The sequence below is a fragment of the Geospiza fortis genome, unplaced genomic scaffold (assembly GCF_000277835.1).
Source record: "Geospiza fortis unplaced genomic scaffold, GeoFor_1.0 scaffold66, whole genome shotgun sequence".
Classification (NCBI taxonomy): domain Eukaryota; kingdom Metazoa; phylum Chordata; class Aves; order Passeriformes; family Thraupidae; genus Geospiza; species Geospiza fortis.
The window spans coordinates 8,152,509-8,174,743 of NW_005054312.1; the positions used below are offsets into that span (position 1 = coordinate 8,152,509).

At 39.8% G+C, this 22,235-nt stretch overlaps 1 protein-coding gene across 1 annotated transcript in view; it reads right to left on the bottom strand.

The window, feature by feature from the left end:
• LRP5 (LDL receptor related protein 5) overlaps window positions 1–22,235 on the bottom strand; it is a 93,797-nt gene that overhangs the window by 62,053 nt on the left and 9,509 nt on the right. Inside the window, exons 2-4 of the mRNA XM_005419500.3 lie at window positions 17,842–18,039; window positions 14,113–14,309; window positions 12,293–12,424 (exon numbers count right to left, since the gene is read on the bottom strand). Coding sequence (XP_005419557.3) covers window positions 12,293–12,424; window positions 14,113–14,309; window positions 17,842–18,035 — 523 coding nt within the window. The 5' untranslated portion in view covers window positions 18,036–18,039. The remainder of the gene's footprint in view (window positions 1–12,292; window positions 12,425–14,112; window positions 14,310–17,841; window positions 18,040–22,235) is intronic.

Below are 22,235 nucleotides of genomic sequence, written 5' to 3' on the forward strand. Positions count from 1 at the left end.
CAGATTGTGTCTAGAAATGCTGACTAGGCAACAGGCTGAAAGACACTGTTAACACCCCCTAAAACTCACAAGCAGTACCCAAACAGCCTTCACTTCCTCACAGCAGCAATAATTAGACTCAGATTTATCTCCAGCTCTGTGATAGGTTCACCTCTGCATAAGACCATGTACTTATTGGCACCCAAAGTATAATTTTGACCAGGAACAAGACAGCCCAGCCACCTTGAATCAACTACATTACTAGAATCTTCTTGCAAATCAAAAGAAACAATTTGTTTCTGACACGTTCAGCTGCTGTGACTTTTTCTCTAAGCAAACGCTACTGCAGATACAGTCCCAACCTCAGTTCTGTCCCATGGACATATACGGCTAAAAATAGACAGGAAGAATAAAACTTCTCCCTGCTGATCTAGTGAACAAAAAGAAAATCTTCAGTTGACAATTGGGACATTTTGTTGGTAGTTGAATGAGATATCTCTTGGTAATTTCTATTTTCTAACATGCCTTTAAGTCAGGCTTGTGGGGGAAAAGAAATAATAAGAGGAATGAGCTATCTGGTTAATTCTGTAGAGATGCTTAAAATTAAGTGAAATATTACACAAAAAGACTCTTGACAGACATGCACCTGCATTGAACAATAAAATACACATGAACAGAGAAAATGTTACCACAGCATGTATCACTACGTTACACCCCCCAGCCCAAAGCCTGATTGTTATCAGAGTTAATTTTTGATAGGTTCAAAAAATCCTGCCTTTTATAACAACACAGTTTAAAATTACAGTTGGTTATAACTGTATTTGACTCCATTAACAAATTTCTGCTAGAGAGAAAGAATTGGCAGCAGGCTCTGAGCACAACACCAAGAGGTGAGAACTTGACACTGGCTCTCTCTAAAAACCTGGACAAACACGCTTGTCTGGCTCATTAGTTTTATCTGCATCACGGAGGTATTTTGATTATTAATGTTGGTAGGAATGTTTTCGAGGCTGCAGAAGTGCTGTGCTGTGACTTGCCCAGTGTTATCCTAGATACCCTAGAATGTGCTGTAACATACATTTAATTAACTTCATCTTGAAAACCTCTCTCACTGCAGTCACTTCTCTAACCACGCGGATCAAGAGATTCCCAACAGAACTGCTAACTGTTACAACACGGTCATTTATAACAACACACAATGAACAAAAGCCTTTTTGGAGGGGAGTGGGAAATGCAAGCTATTCCAACAGCACAACTGCAGCAACCAAACACTTCAGCAGAAGTTTATGAGAAGTTCTCTATGCAAACCATAAATAGAAAACCAGGAGGAACTAGATCAATCTAAAACTTCCATTCAGAAAACATTTTAAAATACCCATACTCAAATTGTTTTACTTTTTCAACTGGCTTAAATTTTGAACTGCTTATTTTTCTTTACTCTATTCAGCTGAAGCTTTCTGCAAACCTTCAAGAGAAATGTTTAGTAGATCTAATAACCATAAGAGCTGACAAGCTGTTCTGGTTGACATACAATCACAGAAAGGTTTGGGTTGGAAGGGACCTTAAAGATCATCAAACTCCAACCCCTCTGTCAGAGGCAGAGATGCCACCCACTAGATCAGGTTGCTCAGAATCCCACCCAACCTAGCCTTGAACTCTTCCAGGGATGGGGCATCAGAACAACATCTGAGTTTACAAAAAAAAAAAAAAACAAAAAACAAATAAGACTCTAAACTCTATTTTCAATTAATAAATCCTACAGAAACCGTTTAGGAGACTTTTTTTTTTGGCACTTACACAAGGTGCTTTCCTGCCATACCCAGAAATCAGTATTTTTAATATCTGTGCTAGGATATCATTCTTGCTTTTATTTGATTGGTTTGTGCTCTTGCTATTAAAAATTCATGCTTCACTGCTGGAAATGGCAACTGTATGCTATTTGCAAAACTAATTGCAATCAGAGCTGACAGCAGCAAAACAGGCCAACTCACCAGCTTGACAAGATCCTTTTTTATTCTTCCCTTGGCCCACTTCACGTTTGACAAGTAACAAGACATCTATAACACAGTAACAAATGCTCCAATTTATTCACCTAACCTAAACATGCGGACTGCAGTGGCTGCCTCTATAAATCTTTGCCAGAAAAGGCCATGCTATTCCTTTCCCATTTGTCTGTCTGCTAATTAAGCTAGAACAATGACCTATTGTAGGACTCATCCCCCAGTTTATGTATATGCATGAGCATGCACCTGCATGTACAGACTCAGTCTCATTACAAACAACTCTGGAAATCTCTAGAATTGTGGGGAGAAAAATCAGATACACTCTAAAAACAGGAAAGGTTTTAGCTCTGCTCCAAAGAACAAAATGGTAAGTGCTTTCTGAAAAGACTGTGCTAGAAGTACTTTGACTGCAGGCAACTCCCTTACAAGCCGTTTGAGCACAGCTACCTTAGCACTCTTGACAAACAAAACAGATTTATCAAAAAAAGCAAGGGATTTTGTTGGTTGCTGCAATACAGTGAATTATCTAGCAAACTTCCAGTGTATGGAAAAAGGGGGCCAGAGTATGGTTTTGGGAGAAAACATGGAGCATATGAATACTGGTAACACTGCCATGATGTTTAATAAGCTTTCCAATATTCAAAACAACTACAACACCTTGCACAAGGGTTTAACATTAGTCACTCTTCACACCAAAAGAAAAATAATATAATGAAACTGACTGGATATAAATCAACAAAAACTCTGTAAAACTCCCTTCTTGTTCCTCAACCTCCTCAGAAAACAGTAATATTTAAGGAGTTGAAAGAAACTTTAGCAATACCTAGAAATAAATGGAAAATCTTTTTATACCTTCTCCGTGGTTACCTTACTAGAGCCAGTTGCAACATGAACAGCACTATGCATTCCAGTCCAGGCTTTTATTTATCTTTCAGTCTGAGAGGAACACAGGACTGCTTCTTCTTACTGTGTGACAGTGGTGGGCTGGGAAAGGCTGGCCAGGTCCTCTCCAACTGGACACTGCACATGCCATTTAAAAGCAAGGACTGTGTGCAGTGGGAGTGTGCAACCAGCAAAATAGAAACAGGAAAGGTTTCTTTGAAAGAATGTTTTGAGTGGCCACATTCAGACAGGACTTGATTTAATTGAAAGGTAAGTAAGCATAAGGAAAACTAACAATTGTGACAAAGAACGGAAATACCAGAGCACTTACGTAACTCATAAATTACATCATTTCTGTCTGCATGGTACAGGGAAAAGCTATTGTCTCCTGTTTCTTCCACTATCATAGCAGCAGACTTCTAACTTTGCCTGAACCAGAAAAAACACCTACAAATCAGAGTTTTGACACATTCACATAGCCACCAAAATGAAATCCCACAAATGGAATATTAGTTTAACTGCACAGCTGATAAGATCATTAGCACAAAGCAGATGACTAGGACAAAAGTAATGTTCCTTCCAGAAAAAGCTGTTGCAAGACAGAAATCAGTTACCCTGTTCTAGTTTAGAATGGAGTTTCTGTGAGACACATTCAGTTTTACATGCCCAGTACCATACTTGTGAGCACAAAGGTTTGAGAAGTTACTGACAGAGGAGTAGACAACTCTTAGGAAGATTTACTCAAAACAGCATTAATATAAGTCATAAATGCATTGGTATTAGCCAGAATCAAAGGTCAGCACAGCCATCTGGCTACTGCTGTACCAAGCAAAGAAGCTGCCCTTACACACAGCTTTCATCCAAAGAGCTCAAAGCACTTGAGCAGCTAAGTCTTATCCTGCCCTGGGGTCTGTATATTCTCTGTGTGCTTTAAAAATAGAGAACAGAAAGTTGGAAATGTTAAGTGGTAAGTCTGTTACCGTATGAATATCATACTCTCAGCTTCTACTCTTTGTTAACAAAAAAAATTAACATCCCTTGGCACAGAATTCTTAATAACAGTTCACTGCAAGCCATAGGAAGAAGGATGGGCCAAGAAAAAGTCTGCCAAAAATCCCTCCTGCTGGAAAAAGGGTAGGCTTTGGATTGTGGTGTTTCCTCACAAAGCAAGGTTTTAAAGTTTACGTGTACCTGCTCTCTGCTGGAGATACACAATTCCACTGGCTCAGAGTAAGGAATCACTGACTTTGGAACTGACATCCATTTTACCACCTAGTTTCTTTTAAACAGAGTTTTGGTAGTAACACCTCAAATGCACAGAGACAAGAATCAAAAATTCATCACAACTCAACAATATACATAACTAATATATTTTGAAAATGAACAAAAATATAGTAGGTTTTCTACAATCCCACTTCTGTTGACTTCTAATTGCAGATGTTTCCCATTCAGCAAGAGACCTTGAACATATTAAGTTTCTTTGCACTGCTGTCATCTTTTACACAAACAGAAATAAATATTTACACCCCACGAGCCCTCTCTGAGACTGAAAACTGTGCAATGCTTTGAAATTTAAGCATTATTTACTATGTGCCAAGTCTGATGGAGGCCCAGAAAATTCAATTCTAAACTGACACAATCAAGGAAAAAGCAAAACAGCAAAACAAAACAGACAAAAAAGATACAAACGGCTGCAAATTAGGGTTTGCAAATCCAGGGAGAGTCTCAATCTCACATTGGTGCAGTAAAACAGAGAGACAGACACCCAGTGCTGGAAGAAGCAGTCAAGCCACAGCAGCTTAGGCAGTTATCACTGGGTCTTGGTGACTTTGCCCGTGTATGTTCCCAGCACAAAGAGAATGCAAGATAACAAAGTTTACATATAAACCTTTTCAGTGCAGACTCAGGGTGTGGTTCTTTTGCAGCATAAAACCAGATTCAATCCCGAGACTCAACAGAGCTGAAAAGGGAGAGCGTCGCTATTTCCTTTATAGGCACACACCAAAGGAAAAAAAAAAACCAAAATCAAAACAAAAAATCCCTAACCACAAAAATAAGCTCTAACTAGACAGTGTTTCAGAGTCCTGGAAAGTAGTCATCAATTTGAAACATGCACCAACAAAGCTTGAAAAGAAAGTTTCATTCACCATAGCCCAGGAAAACCACCGACAACAGAACTAGAAGATGATGTGGCAGACCTTCAAGAATGCTCCTCACTCCCTCCAGGTTTGTTCCTTATGGCATGTTTCTAATGGCCTTTATCCAGTGAAATTATAAATAAGGCCATTTCCATATGAGGCTATTTCATTTTGTCGCTACAGAAAGTGGTCCCCATTCAGAAGCATAAAAGTTGCTATGAATAGAAAATAATGTAATCTTTTCATATAAATCAAATAAACTCATCAATATAACACACTAAATAAAGCAAGGGGAGGGAAAACAGACTCAAAACAAAGATCTACACATGAATGAAAGGGAAAAAACCCACTCACAAAATGGAGTGGAATGAGAAGAGGTAGATTTCCCTCTAGATTTCCCAAACTCTCAGGAACCCATTACTGAACAGTTTTTAATTACAAGCTTGCAATTTCAACAATTGCTGGATAAGCACAGGAATTACAATACACCTTTGGGAGTGCAATAGGGAGAGAGGGAGTGAAGAAAAAGTCATCCATCTTCTGGATAATGTCTCCCTACAGTAGTCAAACACCAGGCACAGGGCAAAAGACACCTAAGAAATCAAAGCACCTTGCAACCAAAAGCCAGTGGTTTTCCACAGCTGCATTTCAATGGCAGAGTTGTCAACAGGGAGAGATAGATATCCAGTCCAGGCAATAAGGTAAAATACAGGTTTTTTTTGCCTTTGTATCTCATGACAAACAAATTAGGACACGAGTGCTGCTTCCAAATAGAGCTCCAAATCAACGATAGAATGTAATCAGAGTCTCTCTACTGATACACCAGGTTGCTCTTCCAGCACCTTCTAAGTGCTAGAATACTCCAGACAGTCACTCACACAATGCCAGCAGAAGCTTTATTGGGTATTTGAAAGAACTGATTCTACAGCAGTTATCCCAAATAAAATATATCTCCCTGTCCCTTCCCTTTCTCAAAAGGTCTGTTCTTCTCAAATTAGTGGTTGATTTGCTTCATTAGAACGTCTGGATTAATCCATATTGTTCCTCTTATTAGCATGCTAGTAAAGAAACCTTCTCTGGTGGTTAAATGGCATGAAGTAAGTACTTCACCATGAAGGTATTTGTCTGCCAACTTGTCTTGTTTGGAGGTTTAGTTGCCGTAATAAATTCATGATTACTCACCAAGGAACCGCAGACAAAACTTTTAAAACATATGATGTGCACCAGAAATACACAGGAGATGAGAAGAAAGTGTCTTGGCATTTCTTCCTTCAATACTCTTCTATCTCCTGCATATTAAAAAGCCACTGGATGCTCTGCAGTATTAGCCAGCAGGTTCCAAAAACAGTTTTCTATTTCACAACATGCAGAATGGCAAAGAGAAATAAGACATTGGGAATGGTAGCCAATCCTGATCAACTGCCTCAACAACAGGATCCAGGATAGGAAAGGGTAGCTGACTCTTCAAACACCTGAAGCAAGTATTTTCTTTTCCAGTTATGAAAAGTTTTTCTGGTTTTCATTTGGGAGAACAGAATTTCCTCATTTATTTGAGAAACTGCAGCTGTCACACCTTCTTGGCAGAAACCCTACAACTTCTAACACCACACAAGACTAACTCACAGCCAAACTCTCCCATTTTCAAGCCAAGAACAGTTGCCCTCCACTGGAGAAATGCCTCTGCTGAGTTGAGGTCAATGTACCATGTCTCAAATGGCCACTTACATTCTGACATAGAAGGGACAATATTATTGCAAAAAGCAGCTGGCTAGTTACAACATTTAGACTGAGATATCTCAAAGGAGCCAGATTTCTACAAAGTACCCATCAACTGAGGTACATTTGAGGAGGGGGAGCAGAAGAGGGAAGAAATTCTCCTTGTTACAACTTTAAAACAACCAAACTCCTGCCACTGAATATATACAAGGTTCTAAAAATGAGTAACTTTTTCATTTGACTCACATTATGCTTAAAGCTCAATATACAGCAGCAGTTCTCATGCTGGCTTTAAGGAATGCTCATGCTGATGCACAGCAGGAGTTTAATTTCCACATCTCAAGCAGTGCAAACCCCTTTTTTTTATAAGGGTAGATTTGCTGTGGTAAAGAAGCCACTAACATAATTGTGAATTCAGGTACCTGTCTCACGGTGAAACCTGCCAGCTACCTCAGCATTAAGGCAAGCCACTAGCAAGATTTGATGCAATTGTGGATATTTATCCCTAACATATTTCTGTACAGCCTTTAGGAAAAGAGCCCTTTTAGGAGCAATCCATTACCAAGCATTGCATGGGTAGCATAAGCTCACAAATCTGTGCCCCAGCACATGGGCACTCACTTTTTCTGAGTCCAGTAATAACATCAGTGTGAGCAGAAGCTGAAGTACCATTTTGATATGGTTGCTTCTGCAGCCAAATTCTTTGTCTTCAGCTATGGCAGAGAATCATTTATGCTTTTATAGCCCTTCCTGGAGACAGTTTTGCTTGGTCTACTTAGAATCACAGAATATCTCAAGTTGTATTACTTAACTATTGAGTCCAACTCCCAGCTCTCTGCAGGACCACCTAAAACTAAACCCTGTGATCAAGAACACTGGCCAGACCTGCCCTGGCTTAGATCTATACTGAGCCAATGCCCAGTGTATTAAAGGAACATACTTAGCTCTGCCCTTACTTCCAGGCATCACTTCTTTGTGCAAAATTCAAAATCTCAAAAGCATTCCTCCAAAACTGTGGCAAACTTGGATGTTGCATTTGTCACCTACTCTTTGCATGGCATGCAAATACATCTATACCTCAACCTCCCTTATGCCTTCTTACCAAGAGGCCTCTCACACTGCTTTTAAACACAAGAAAGGCAACAGAATCATGACCTTTCCCAACACAAATGGAAAAACAATAAATCAGAGTAAAATTAAATCTCCAAGAAAGAGATTCCAGTGTCACAGAAAGGCTTGGCTTGTTTTGGTTTGTGTTTTTATGTGGAAGCAAGTAAAAAAGGATTCCTCTTAATAGATATTTAAATTTGGTTAGAGAGGAATTTAAATATGTAAAATGGATCAAGAATTAATGATATCCAGGTCATGTGAAATTGCTGCAATGAATTTGCATAATGAGTAAAGTAAAATTCTGTAGCATTTACTGAAATATTTTATCTATATACTGCAGCAAGCATTACATATTTAATGAGAAATAAAACAAAATCCTGAAAAATATTTTTTTTTAAACTACAGCTCCGGAAGCTTCCAGAAGCTGCATGGATCTGGACTAATTCTGACATTGTGTAGCTCTGAGTGTCCTTGCTGAAGTTAAAAAAATAGAATAAAAAAGAACATTAGCTGAAGTCCCAGTTTATCCTACTTATTAAGCTTCATAGCCATAGAGCAAAGCTAGTAAAAACTTGGGAGAGCGAGGTGTGGAATAATGAAAATATTTTGCAGGTATCAGCCCTGGATAATAGGTTTTAAAATGCTATCCAACTAATTCTAGTTCATATACTTTGACTAACTTGATACTATGATATCAGAAAATTATGTGCAATGAGAGTAAGGCTCTTTGGGAATGCAGCTCTGACAGGCAGAGGGAATTCAGGTAGTCAAGGGACTGCTTACAGGAAATACATCCACTTAGAAAAGAGATGAGATTTTTGACATTCCTTTAGAAGTCCTGCAGTGATAGCTGTATACCAGTGACACTGAACACAGCAGAAAGAAATTATATCTTTTCCAGAAACATAAGAGAAACATGCTGCTGAATGCTGCTTACAAAAACCAGCTTGGTCTTGGAAGGATGCAGACACATAGCTGCTGTACAGGAGACTGGGATCAGGGTTTAATCACAGCTGGCAAGATGCACAAAAAACATCTAGACTTCCCTGAATGTGACTGACCTGAACCACATGGTCAAGCCACAGAAGGAAGCAAAAAGCAGAGGGAGTCATCCAATACTCTGAGACTGCAGCTTTGCCCAGTAAAGCAAAACAAACCTGCTCCACAAAGGCAGAACAGGGTGCAAAGATCCAGCTCCATTTTATCTGGAAACATTCACTTCAAGTGGTACAAATTACACCAAAGGTGCACCAGAGTGGGAGTGAGAAACAGATGAATTCATGTCATTCACTGTGCACAATGAGAAGCATGAGGAAAGTCAATCTGCTCATGGGGTGACAGGTATCACCTGCAGTATCTGCCCTGCTGGGTAAAAATGGAGCAAATAATTTACTGTAGGAGACAAGACAGTAGTCATTAATACATTTGTCTTTCTCACAACACTACAAACTACCACTGACCCACAGAACTCACAAAATCCTAAGAAGGGAACCCCAGGAGAGGAGAAAGAACAGCTTCTTGAAAGGAGATATTGCACACAAACAGAAGACTCATGAATCAAAATAATTCTGTTCATAAAGAAAATAAATGTGATCCTTAAGCAATGAAAGCAAGAAAAAATTCAGGATAGTCCTAAATCAGCAAAATTACTAAAAGAAGGTCCTCAAGCTTGTGAAACTTTCCCCCATTTGCTCTGCTTTTAACTGGCCTATTTGCTGGTAGAATTACACAACCCTTCTAAATGACTGCAACCAAATTTTGTTTCCTTTCTCAAATATTCATGCAATTGCTCAAGTCAGCTTAGGAAAGGCTTTCAAACAAATTAACAAAACAAACAAACAACCAAACAAAACACAGATCAAGAAAACTATCTAGTCTGAGAACTAAAGCTGCATTTGGAGACATGAAATTTCACTAGTCAGTTATTCTTGAAAGTTACAAGGTGTTACCAGCTCCTACTGAGTAGGCCACTCTCCACAGGCACAACCAGAACCATCAGACTCTGACAGCCTTCACAAACTGTGACTTCACTACCTTCTATGCCAGTAAGATTAGGTTCAGACACCCATCTAAAATAATGCATTTGACACATCCAACAAGACCATAGCGGTCCAACACAACCTCCTAAGTCGTTTCAAAGACCAGAGCTTGAATGTTCACTTTGCTAGGAGGTTGCGCTCAGGAGCAGCTCATTTACTTTCCAAAGTTATAACTCCCTTGCTTGTTGATATGGGAACTTCAAGGTAGTGCAGAACATTTTCAAGCCAACAGAGGAAAACAGACCTAGCATCACAGGTCTGCAAAACAATAAATTTACCTATTTACCTGCACAAAACACATACACATTCCCAGAGGAGAATATACACTTGATGCCAGTTTCTTTCTTTCTTTTTCTTTCTTTCTATCTATCTATCACCCATTATTAGTGATGGATATTTACTGTAAAGCTAATTTTTTAAAATTTATTCAGAGCAACTCTTTAGAACCAGAGAGAAAGCGAGAATGAACACCAAAAGCATAAAACTACAGGAAAATAAACTATATTTCAACACAAGCACAATACTTAAGATTCCAGCATATCAATGATTAGTTCAGTCAAAGCATAAAAATCCAGAGTTTCAGAGTTTCATTACATACAGATGTAACTCAGCAAGACAAATACTGGCACAGCCTGTCCTTGAATTCATACTTTTTGTTAATTACCTAGGCCCTTTACCATTTGTAAAGAGCTACAGAGTGCTCTCATCTGAACATTACCAATGTATGTTTACTTCAATATTCAAGAGAGCTAGAATCATCTAAGCGCTCAAGGGCTTTTCTGCTCAAGAATTCTTTCTGACAGATATATACAGTAACCTCCTATAGTTACATTTGCACCAGTAAACTCTCCACATGGACAGGGATTTTGAGAACAGAACGCTTTTCCCTTCTGCAGATAAACCCCCAGCAGCTTTTGTGTGATTCACTTAGCAGCCTGAAATCAAAGCTCATATGCCCAAGTGACTCTGCACTTTTGCACCTCTGCCCAAGCCAACAGGAACAAAGTGAAGAGGTGGTCAACACCCGCGGGTCTGCAGCTCCTGCTACAACACCACTACAAAGGGCTCGTGTGGACAACAAAAAGTCAGCTCCTTGCAACCAAGGAGTTAATTAGCAAGATGGGAAAGAAAAGCACATGGATATATGTCTGGCATAAGGCAGACAGGGCAACAAAAGATGTGGAGCTTGGGAAAGAAATAATCCATAAAACTGAACGAAAAAGCTACATTCTTATGCAAAACCAGATTTCCTGTTCTCATCCCACTTTTTTGCCCTCCTTTGACAGAAAACCCTTGGCAGACTGTCTGGCCTGACAATAGAAAGGTGAAAGCACAGTATAAGCAGTTGGTCCTGCTTGTGCTATCTGCCAAAATGCCAAAAGCAGGCTGACTTTCATTCCCACTGCCAGAAAGATGAGGTCAACATGAACGTCTAAAAAAGTTGTCCTGAGCATTCAGTGAGGGGTTTTTAAAAGCTGTGAAAGGGAAACTTTCCAAAGCTGGAAGGAGTAAAGGGAAAAGTCTCTTAGCAGCTGCAAAACTACCTTATAAGCCTTTCAATTAGAGTAGGATGAGCTAATAAAACTGGCCCTTAAACCCTGGAGATTCAGCGTTTAAATTGTGTTTCTGGTTCACAAAAGAAAGGCATCTCTTATGCGTGCTCTAGTACGCAGAGGAATCAAGCCACATCAGAAAATGATTATATTATTTGACTAGACTCAAAAGCACACTGGAGACCGGCAGCAGAGTCAGCAGAACACTCTCCAAACCTTCCCTCCTAGGGTTCTATCACCATATCAGTGTTACTTGCCTGCTTTTCTAAGATGCATCTTTAAAAAAGACTTATCAATCAACGAAAAAACCAGTTTTCAAAGTATACCACAAGGCTCATTCAATCTGGGAATACAAAATATGCATCTAGTTACACTTACTAATTAAAAGGTATACTCTAGCTATTCTTCTCTAAACAGCTTTTATTGGTGATACACAACTCTCTCCCCTACTTCTCAGGGACATCACCTAGAACAGTATTTTCTCAGTTAACAACTCAGCCACCACTGCTTTATCACAGACCTGTTCTGGAAAATGAATGGGAGGGAGCAGAAGTTTCTCCTCTCTCCAAACGGAAAGATGTCCTACATTAACTTCTAACAAAATCCTTCAGCAATGGGTTCCACATACTACTTCATTCCTACAGAGAACTGTCAACCCTAAACACAGGCAAAATCTCTGATTTCTACTACAAGAGATTACCTTAGTTCATAAAAACCAGTGTCTTTGGTAGCTTGGTGGGAGGCCTGTATGCAAAATGACATTTCAGTTTATCAGGCAGCTCCTCTCAACTCAATTCTTCAAGGATCAGCCCTGAAGCAGTGAACCCAAACCACACCAACACTGTGACTGTAGAAAAAAGCCAAGGTCCTACCTGCTTTGCATGTCCTGCCATCATCTTCCAGCTGCACACCAGTGGGACAGGCACAGCTGTAGAAGGGGTCCCTTGGAGACAGCAGGCACAGATGGGAGCAACCACCGTTGTTTTCCTCACATGGAGTGTGAACTTCAAGAAACAAAGCAGATTTAGTCTAATTTTTCTAGAAGCCCATAAGCTCTGTTTTCTCCATGAGGAAGAAATTACAGATCCTAAATGACTGGCATATGCTTTAGTGCTAAAAACCAGAGGAATCACAATATGAAATGCTTCATTTCCCCCCCCCCTCAGCATCTTAACTCTAGGGGCACCTAAACTGAGATGTATGCAACTGATGGGACAATCAGTTCTATGAAAGAAAAGAAAACAAGAATTTGTACAATTCCTACATTACAAATTCCTACTGTTGCATGTACAGGACAAGGATGGACATATGACAACTGACTACTCCTCCCTCCTTAAATGGGGAAAAAATGGCACCAAGACATGAAACCATATTAATAGGTAATTATGGATAAATATTGCCCCTTATAAAAAAACACTTGCAACTTTTTCAAGATTTCTGCAAAACTGAAAATCATCATCTGATTGAATCTACTTTAATATAAAAGCACAAAATGTCTGGCTAATTTGACTTTTGTTACTTCCACTGACACTCACAGAGTAAAAAAAAAAACTGGTGAGGAAGGAATCCAAGCCTGATCTTAATGAAGTCAATGGCATCTGAGCTATTTTCAGCATATGCTCTTTCTCTGTGTGCTGTATTTTCTTTGTGACTGACTCAAATACTATGACCCAAGGCTGGGACATTCCTGGAGCCTAAAGCAATGACAAGAATTCAGCACAGACAAACTCTTATCTGGAGCTGTGAGATAGACCAGGGTGCTGTGCACACCCAGTAACCTCAAGGAAAACTTGCACATGTTCCATCCCCAAGATGATCTCCAAACTCCTTTTGCTTACTTTCAGGCCTGTTTACTCACATCCTATTAACTTTATTGGAATAACAAATGTTATCTTGAGGGAAGCAGATTTTACAGTTGGCATAAAGAAAGAAGCCAGTCCAAATGGCAAGAGTGTTTCCTCTGGACAAGAGCTGATTCTTCCCAGAGCTACTCAATTTTATACATTTCACAACACTGATTTTAAGTCCCATTCTCACAATTGTAAAAAAATTCAAAACCTCCAAAACCAGCTGCCACATGGAATCACGTGAACATACAAATACATGCAGCTCTACTCAATTTTCAATACCCTACTTCCTTTGAAGTAGCACCAGAGAATGTATAGAAAAATAGAGGCACATGTGTGTCTACATGAAAGCTCCAAATTAAAACCCTTCCATACTAAGATGGGCACAAACTATTTGATATGTACTGAAGATAACCACGCTCGAGTTTGGACTGCAAAAATGGCACGTATAAGTACAACATGAACATTATCTATTTTGTGGCAATTTTACTTATTAAAAAAGTAATAATAAGCATTTCTTACAGATATCATTAAAGCAATGGCATTAAAAACATGCCAGATAAGTTGGTATCATCCTTGTTCAAATATTCCAAACCAAAAGAAATCACTGAAGTACTGCACTGCGTTTTGCTACCAACTGGGGCAGTGAGTGAGTTCACATCACACCAATTCAGGCCGGAATACTCAAAGCAAGGCACAGGATTCAAGCACTTCTACCTTTAGCAACCAACCCCTTGATAAGTGTGCAGAACTTTGAAACTCCACACTGACCACTTTCCTGATTGACATTTTCCCTGCCAGAGAAGCAGCAGCCAAGCAGGGGTTTGGGGGCAAGCAGGACGTACAGTAGGGCTGTCGGTCGGGGCTCAGGACCTGGATGTCCATGGGTGAGTAGAGGGCAGACAGGATCTCCCTCCTCTTCTCTCCTGTCTGTTTGTTGCAGGCGTGGATGGAGCGCGTCTGCCAGTCCGTCCAGTACAGAGTGTCCCCCGACAGCGTCAGGGCAAAGGGGTGAGTGAGGCTACCTTCAACAACCTTTTGCCTTTTGGGGAGAAAGAGTGAAGATTAAAAAATTGATTGCTTCCACTTGTCACCACACACACATGAAAAAATTTGGCTCTGTAGAAATTCACATAGGAACTGTCATCTTTCAACAAATTCACAGGACCAAGAGATTCAGCTGGTGATAAAAGTGACAAGCAGACTGAAAAATGTAAAATAAAGTTTTGTCCCTTCACAGCAATAAGGACACAAATATACTGGGTTTCAGAGCATCAAAGTATCTGATTCAGGCTCTACACTGACCCCTTAAGTCCCTTAACTTCAGGAGCCACGCAAATACCCAAATACAAGTGACTTTTCAAAGAAACTTAGGTCCAAAGAGTGCTCCTCTGATTATAGCAGTATATGATATCTTTGCCCAGAACTTCAGTTGCACTCAGTATTTTTTTTCTAGCAGAAAAAGACAGAAATGACCTATGAGTCTCATTAAATGACCCCCCTCTGAACTTTGTCTGCAGTAGAATGAAATATTTTTCAGATTAATTTTTAATGTAGAGTAAAGGTCAGTTATACTTTTACTAAAACGAAATACTTATAATTACTACAAATGTGAAACATTTGAGGTGGTTTTCAATGACATACAGCCACACCTCCGAGAATTAGATGAACTGGAAGCCACAAAACACATGACATTTCTAACATGTTTTCACAGGATCCCAAAATTTATACCAGTTGCAATAAATTTAGATTTAGTAGTTTTGAAGATATTTACTAAGCCATAGAAAAGACACTGGACAATTCCTCAGTCAAAACACTAGGTACTCGGTTTTCAAAAACCCATGCATTTTATGTATACACAAAGGTATGCACACACCTTTCAAACCAGTGTTGGGACACAGCAAAGCATTATTCAAAATTTTTCATCATATGACTTTGAGAAAGCTGAAGTCCCAGTGTCATCCTGAAGGAAAATAAGGAACGTAATTTTCTTATATCTCTATTAAATCTGCATTCATTTTTTTTCCACTGAAGATGTTCAAGGAAAAATAAAAACCAGCTAACATTTGGCAGGGAAAGGACTCTGTTTCATTCTGAGCAGCACAGGTAATTATCTGCATTTTTCAGGGTAGAAGGGAATAAAAAACACCCCCAAAATTCTTGATATATATTCAGACATAGACAAGTTTAAAACAGACTGAGACATGCACAAAAGTACCAGTACATGAGAAAACAAAATTATTAATAATATTTCTCTTCTAGAGATAAAATTGAAACTGTTCTAAAAATTTTCTCTAATTACCACTACTTCTTACCATAAAACACAACAGAATAAATACAAATGCTAATTTCACTTTCTCTTTCCACTCTCACCATTGCTCTTTCCTCTTCACTAATAACAGCAGTGGCTGTATCCTAATATCATAACAGCTGCTTTCCACTATGTATTGCCCCTATTTCCATCATTCTTAGATATCAAGTCTCCCTTTCTCCTGTAATTACATCCCTTGAAATAGTTCCAGAAAATGTGGTTGCAAATTGAAGCTTGCTAAGAGGCAGATTGCTCCAGTAACATTAATCCACTACACAGAATGCAAATTTCCTTTTTATTTAGATTTTGAGGTAGTCCTGAATGGATTCTGGGATGGGAGGGGTGGAAGTATTTGAAACATCATAGATTTCTTTATTGTCATGGATGAGTGAAACTTACTCCATGTTTAAGGAACAGAAACAACTTCAGAAGTTACCATCTAGTCTGAGCCCTTACTGAAATGCACCTTAACACCAGAATCCAGGAGTCCCAACTTCACAGACATCTGTTTCAACATTGATCAGTAGAATGGAAAAGGGAATAAATAAAAATTTCATTTAAAAGGAGTTATGATTAAGATCAATCTTCATGGTGTTTTATCAACATCCATAACACTTTCAGAGTTATTACGCTGGACAATACCTAGAAGTTCACATGCAGTCAGACATCAGGAACCTCCAGAATGCACCCTGTACAGGGATATTCTGACCTCAAGTGTGCATTTACATGCTCTAGCACCTGAGCAAAATATGCAAGAGAGCAAATTTTTTCTTAATGCAAAATACATTATTATTTCCTAAAACACTATTTGATTTATGGTCCAACAGAAATCTGTTTGGGAGGTGGGGCATTGATCTATCACAAAGTAATTTGGATAGATTGCTGGAATTAGTGCATTCAAAGCCTTGCTCCCTTTCAGGTGGCTTTTCTCTACCTTAAAATGAGCAAAATAGATTTTACTTGCCAATTACAACTTCAGCATTTACACACACATGCAAGCAAAGTCTGTACAACTTGTATGTGCATGAAAACCCCAGAAACAGCCTGGAAAGCTCAAACTCTCCCACTCGCCCCCAAATCAGACAAGCATATTCATGCTGAATCATATGAAAATCTTTCCTTCTGTCTATGAACCTGCAGCCAGACTTGGAGCTACCACTGCCTTCCACAAAGGCCTTTTCCCTGTCTCCACTCTGGACTGTCAGTCAATACTTGTCACTTACTACAATGCCACCATTATCCAGCCCTTACACAGTGCTCTCAAAGGAACCTGAGAGTGTTTTATAAAGGACGTCAATATTGCTATTGCTCTTTTATGACTGTGAAAATCAGGCATAGAATGCAACTCAGTAAAAAAAAAAAAGAAAAACACCATTGAACATTTTTTTGGGGAAGGCATATTATTCTATTACACAGAAATGCGTAAAATAGAGCTCCTCCAACTTTTCACCAAGGCAAAACAATTTTATTGACACAGGCATTTAAAATGTTATGAAATCATGAAAATGTCATTTAAAACTACCTGAAGACCAAAGCCAGACAACAGTGCAGAGATTACTTTGGCAGGACATTTTACTGCATGTGACACTCACCCTTCAGGACCAACACAACCTGCCCATTGAGCACTGCACAGAATTGAAGATGCAATCTCAAATGCCCTGCCTGAAGTGTCATTTCTCCATGTCTACAGAAGCCAAAACTTAACAGCACACTTGGATAGCAGCCACCAAAAAACTTCCATCCTGTGCTTTCCAGCAAGCTTTAGGAAAATCTGCTTCCTAACTGCTTGTTGTTTGAAACAACCTAAAATTTGTTAATTAACAGGCATGACATAAAGGACATCTCTGGATGGGGCCATGGGCCAGCACGTCTCAATGTGTATTTCTTGTGGGTAAAAAAAAACACATTAACAATAACGTAAAGTCCCAGTCACAAGTTAAACGTTATGTTGTCTAGGGTCAAGAATAAGCATCTCCAACTATTTTCAAGATAAGTAAGAGCCTGAGAAAGAATAATCCTGCTGTACAAGGAGGCTGTGAACAGTCTGTAGTGAAATACTGATACAAACAGTCTTACTCTTAAAATCAGTTTTATAGTATGAGAGATTATTTTTTGCAAGCCTATTAAGAACTGAGTTTAAAAAAAAATGGTATTTGCATTATTCTAGATTACGGGGGGGAAAAAAAGTCTCATTTCAAAATGAACACCTTGAAAAGAAAGTTAGAGATTACTTACACCTTATTGTAGAACAAAGAGAGCTTACCTAAAGGAACCATCCAGATTTGCCCTATGAATGAAACTCAGCTTTGCATCTGCCCAGTAAAGTTTCTGCTCGTCGAGATCTATCGTGAGTCCATTTGGCCAGTAAATGTCGGAATCAACAATGATCTTGCGCATGCTGCTGTCCATTCCTGCCCGCTCTATTCGGGGCGTTTCACCCCAGTCAGTCCAGTACATGTATCTGAAAGAGACACACACAATGAGGCCACAAGACATGCAGGGATAGCAGCTCTTTGCAAAGCCTGTAATGGTACATTGGTACAATGGTAGATTACCTACAGCAGGGTATAGACACCAGTGTTTACTCCCAAAACTTTTACACACTTATTAAAGCAAATCACTTACTATATAAAGCAAATATTATATGAAGCAAATCAGTTATATATAAAGCAAAACACTTATATATAAAGCAAATCAAACTCCAGGCCCACAGGGCACAAAGTTAAGTCCTTCATGAAATCATCTCACAAGTTTTGCCTCCGTGCAATGTATTTACCATTGTCTCCCAATGATGAGCAGTACCTGACTGTTATAAGCATTTACAACTGAGTATCATCCTTGTGTGGTCAGTTACTACAAGTTAACTATATAACTATAACGATATATCTATATAACTATAACTATATAACTATATTACAATGACCACAGCTTAACCTCCTTTTGCAAACCCATAGAGAAAAAAAGTATAAAGTCAAGCGTCCTGAAATTTGTATCTGTCAAAAAAATAAATCACAAATCCATGAAGTTTTAGAAAGACATTAAATTTTTGGAATTTTTTTTCCCCATTCCCATCCATGTCCCAGTTTCCCTATCACTCCACCTACGGGCAATGTAAGTAGCCTGAATAGACGCACAATAGATTAACAACATGTACCAATTGGAAAGGACCAGATCAAAGTGTGGCAAATCACACAACATCTGCATGAAAAGCTGAGATTGTACAGTTACAAGAGAAATGGTCTGGTGAGAAAAGGACAGCCAGTTCACAGCTGGTAAGCATTACCCAGCACCACATATGCAGCCTGCAAGCTCCACATGCAAACACACACAGGCAGCTCCTAGCACAGCTGCCTCAGGGGGCTCAGAGAAACACACTGCCTTCCCAATGCCATGACAGTCCTTTGGGCCATGGGTCTGTGTGAGAAAGCCTTTGTCCTGAGGGAGCTCTCAAACATAACCAGGGATCTGCGCACTGGACCCATCACCTCCCCAGGCTCCCTGCACAGTATTAGATCAACAGGAGCTCCAGATGGGCACCAGCTGGGCAAGAGCATTGAACTGCATCTGAGCTAAGTCCTCCTAACACTGGAGCTCCAGAAAAGCAAAGAGACATCTATTCAGTGCTGCACAGAGGGGGGATCCTCTGCAGCTCTCCCCCCGCTGCAAACTACAGAGCCTCTGGAGCTGCTTTACCTGCAGCTGGGCCATCATTTCAGCCAAGGAGGAACAGGCAGCTCTGCAGTTATCACCACCAAATGTCCCTCACAACACACTTAACCTTAAAATGCTCTGATCTCCATGTGCATCCTCCACCCCAATTGAGGCAGATCTCCAGTTCCAGGGCAGTCACAGTATCTACACAGGAGCAGTTTACCCCATAAAGAGGGGAATATAGATAACCATGCAGACAGACAGACAGAAATTGCTCACTTGTATCACGAGTGTGAGGTCAAACAAGTTTCCTAGCTGAAATAAAAGACTTCCATGCAGGTGACTCCACAGGTTTCTGAGATAGCTCACATTAGAGTGGCCGAGGTACAATCATGTCCCCAGATGCCTTCCCAAAGCTTCCTCAGCTCCAGCAACCAGGACAGACTGACAGCTCCTGAAAAAGCAGCAGCAGTCGCTGAAAGCTGCCCCAGAGTTCAGAGGACAACCTATGAATGTAAATTGCCACTCATTTTGGTTTGCCTTAACAAGTCAGGCTGTAATTTGTGGCAACTCAGACTGTGTGGGGAAGCAGCTATTGACAAACAACTAAAGACAGAGAAAAGCAGACTTAAAAAACCTGTCTGCACAACCAGCTGCTGAATCACACTGTGAAACTGATATGGCCAAATACTCATTTTTGGTCAGGTCAAATCATATTCTGATCCAGCTCATCTGCACTAGCTTGCACCACCAGCATCCAACTCTATGGGAATTAAGACAGACAACAGATAGATCATTGAATGAAGAAAAATATGGCTATTAAAAGTGACTTTGGGCCATATCATGTAGCTATTGAAATGTGTAAGTGCAGACTAAAAAGGAGCTTAGACCAAAATGAAAAATCCCATGAAAGTTACCTAAAAGAAAAAACAAATGAGACAAAACTAGTTAAGTCCTATTAAACCCTCAAAGCAGGTTAAAAGGATGAAAACATATCCCCTAAATTATCATGGAACAAAATTCCTGTCCTCAGGCCTTCCATTAAAATTTCAGCCTGCACTCTCAATGCATTCAGATGAAGGAAAAAAAATCTAAACCAAAGGGCCCTCATGGCTTTTCTATGATATTAAACGAGCTCCACCTCAAGAGCCTCTTCCCAAAAAATAATGTCATTTAATTTCATAGGTGATGTGTGTTTACCCTTGGCCTCACAGAGACTGATGTACAAAAGTAGTACTTTCAAATTCACAAATTTGCCACTGAAAAATCGCATCTCTGCATTTCAGCTCACTAGCAGGCACCAAGCTCAATGTTACTCAAAGGTTTAATACTGTGTGGTATTAGCAAAGTAGCTGCACCACAAAGGAAGGGTCAGCAGGATGAAGATACACTTAGACATCATGGAGAACAATCTGAACACAGGCAGCTTTCCTTCAAAGCACTTCTCTCTCAGGTGGACTTTTCTAAAGCAACACACCCTGTCACCACCTTGTTCTGACAACAGGCTGTCCCTGCAATCCCTCAAGTATCATAAAGCTGATCTTCTCTGTGAACTTTTCAGAGTATACTGAGCCTCTACACTAACCAAACACCTGAAGAGTTAAAGGTTTCCTTCCCTCTGTGCGCTCCACTGAATCCCATGGTCCATCGCAGGAGCAGACACCAAGCCACGGAATGGCGAATACAATTTTTGCATCCTTTTCAAAGAGGTTTCTGTCCTTTCATCAGGCAGCAGGTGCTGAATTGCCATGAATTCTAGGAAATGTGCTCTGGTTTGAGGATCTCTCAGCACATCAAGACCCTGAATTGGGAGTTTGGAAATCAATGTAGGAAGCTGCTCCTACAGCAGGACTGATCACCTCTAGTCCAAGTGAGCCCATTTAAAACCATACCACTGCCAAATGAAGCACTTCTTCCCTGGTGCCCACGCCTGGTGTTGACATTAGCATTCTACAAGGAAAAAAATGAGAAAACTCAAAACTTTTCGGTTACCTTAGCAAATAATCAGTCTTCCCAATGTTTCTTCAGCAGTGGTGCTTAAACAGGAGCAAAGAATGGCAGCAACCAGCCAGCTGAAGCCACCTGTGAAGCTTGCCCAGAGAAAGAGGCATTTCTCATTATCTCCCCCTAGGCCAGTCACTCACCTTTGAGTCTACAGTTAGCTAGGGCAGTCCTTTCCATCCCTCCTCCTCCACCTTTCTCTAGCCTAACATCTAGGCTCTTTTGACTTTTTTTTTTTTTTTTTTTTTTTTTTTGCAGCACAAGGCACAACAGAGCACTGGACATGAGACTCTAACAGGCCATAAAATGTCATGTTTTAACTGCATGCCTGTGAGGGATTTTCAAGAATGCACAAAATGTCAAGTTTTCCCTTTTTTGCCCTCCTCTATTTTGAGTGACAAAGCTAGTTCAAACTAAGGCAAAAATACAGTGTTCTGGCTGGAACACAGGAGTAACCTGAAGACAGAAATTTTTTTGCACAAGTTATAAATCGTAAAGAAAAGAAACATCCATGGTTACTATGGAAAGAATGACACAAGCTTAGCTAAACCAGCACTGCAAACTTAACTGGAACAGTAATAAGAGAAATTTTTGGGGTGGGGGAAAGCCTCCTGGGTATGATTTGTGATAAAGAAAAAAAAAAAAAAGGCTAACTATCCTTGAAATAACCTATGGATCTGATTAAAAGTATTAGTCTCCTGTAAAAAGTATTGAAATCTGCTTGCAATAGCTGGTTCATCAGAGAAAGAGAAATAAAAGATTTTAGTAATGTCCTGAATAATAATTAGGCCTTACAGCTTGCATCTTCCAAATGCCTCCAGTCTACAGGATCAATTCCTACACAAAAGCAGACACTTTTGGTTGGAGCTTTATGGGCAGGGACAGAATATGGCAAAAAGCTCCAAGTGGCTTCTCAGAGAAAGGAAACAATCTGCATGCTTTAACAGTTTATATGTAGGAATGGATTTTGATTCATCCTGATTTAAATTAACCTTCATTCAGGAG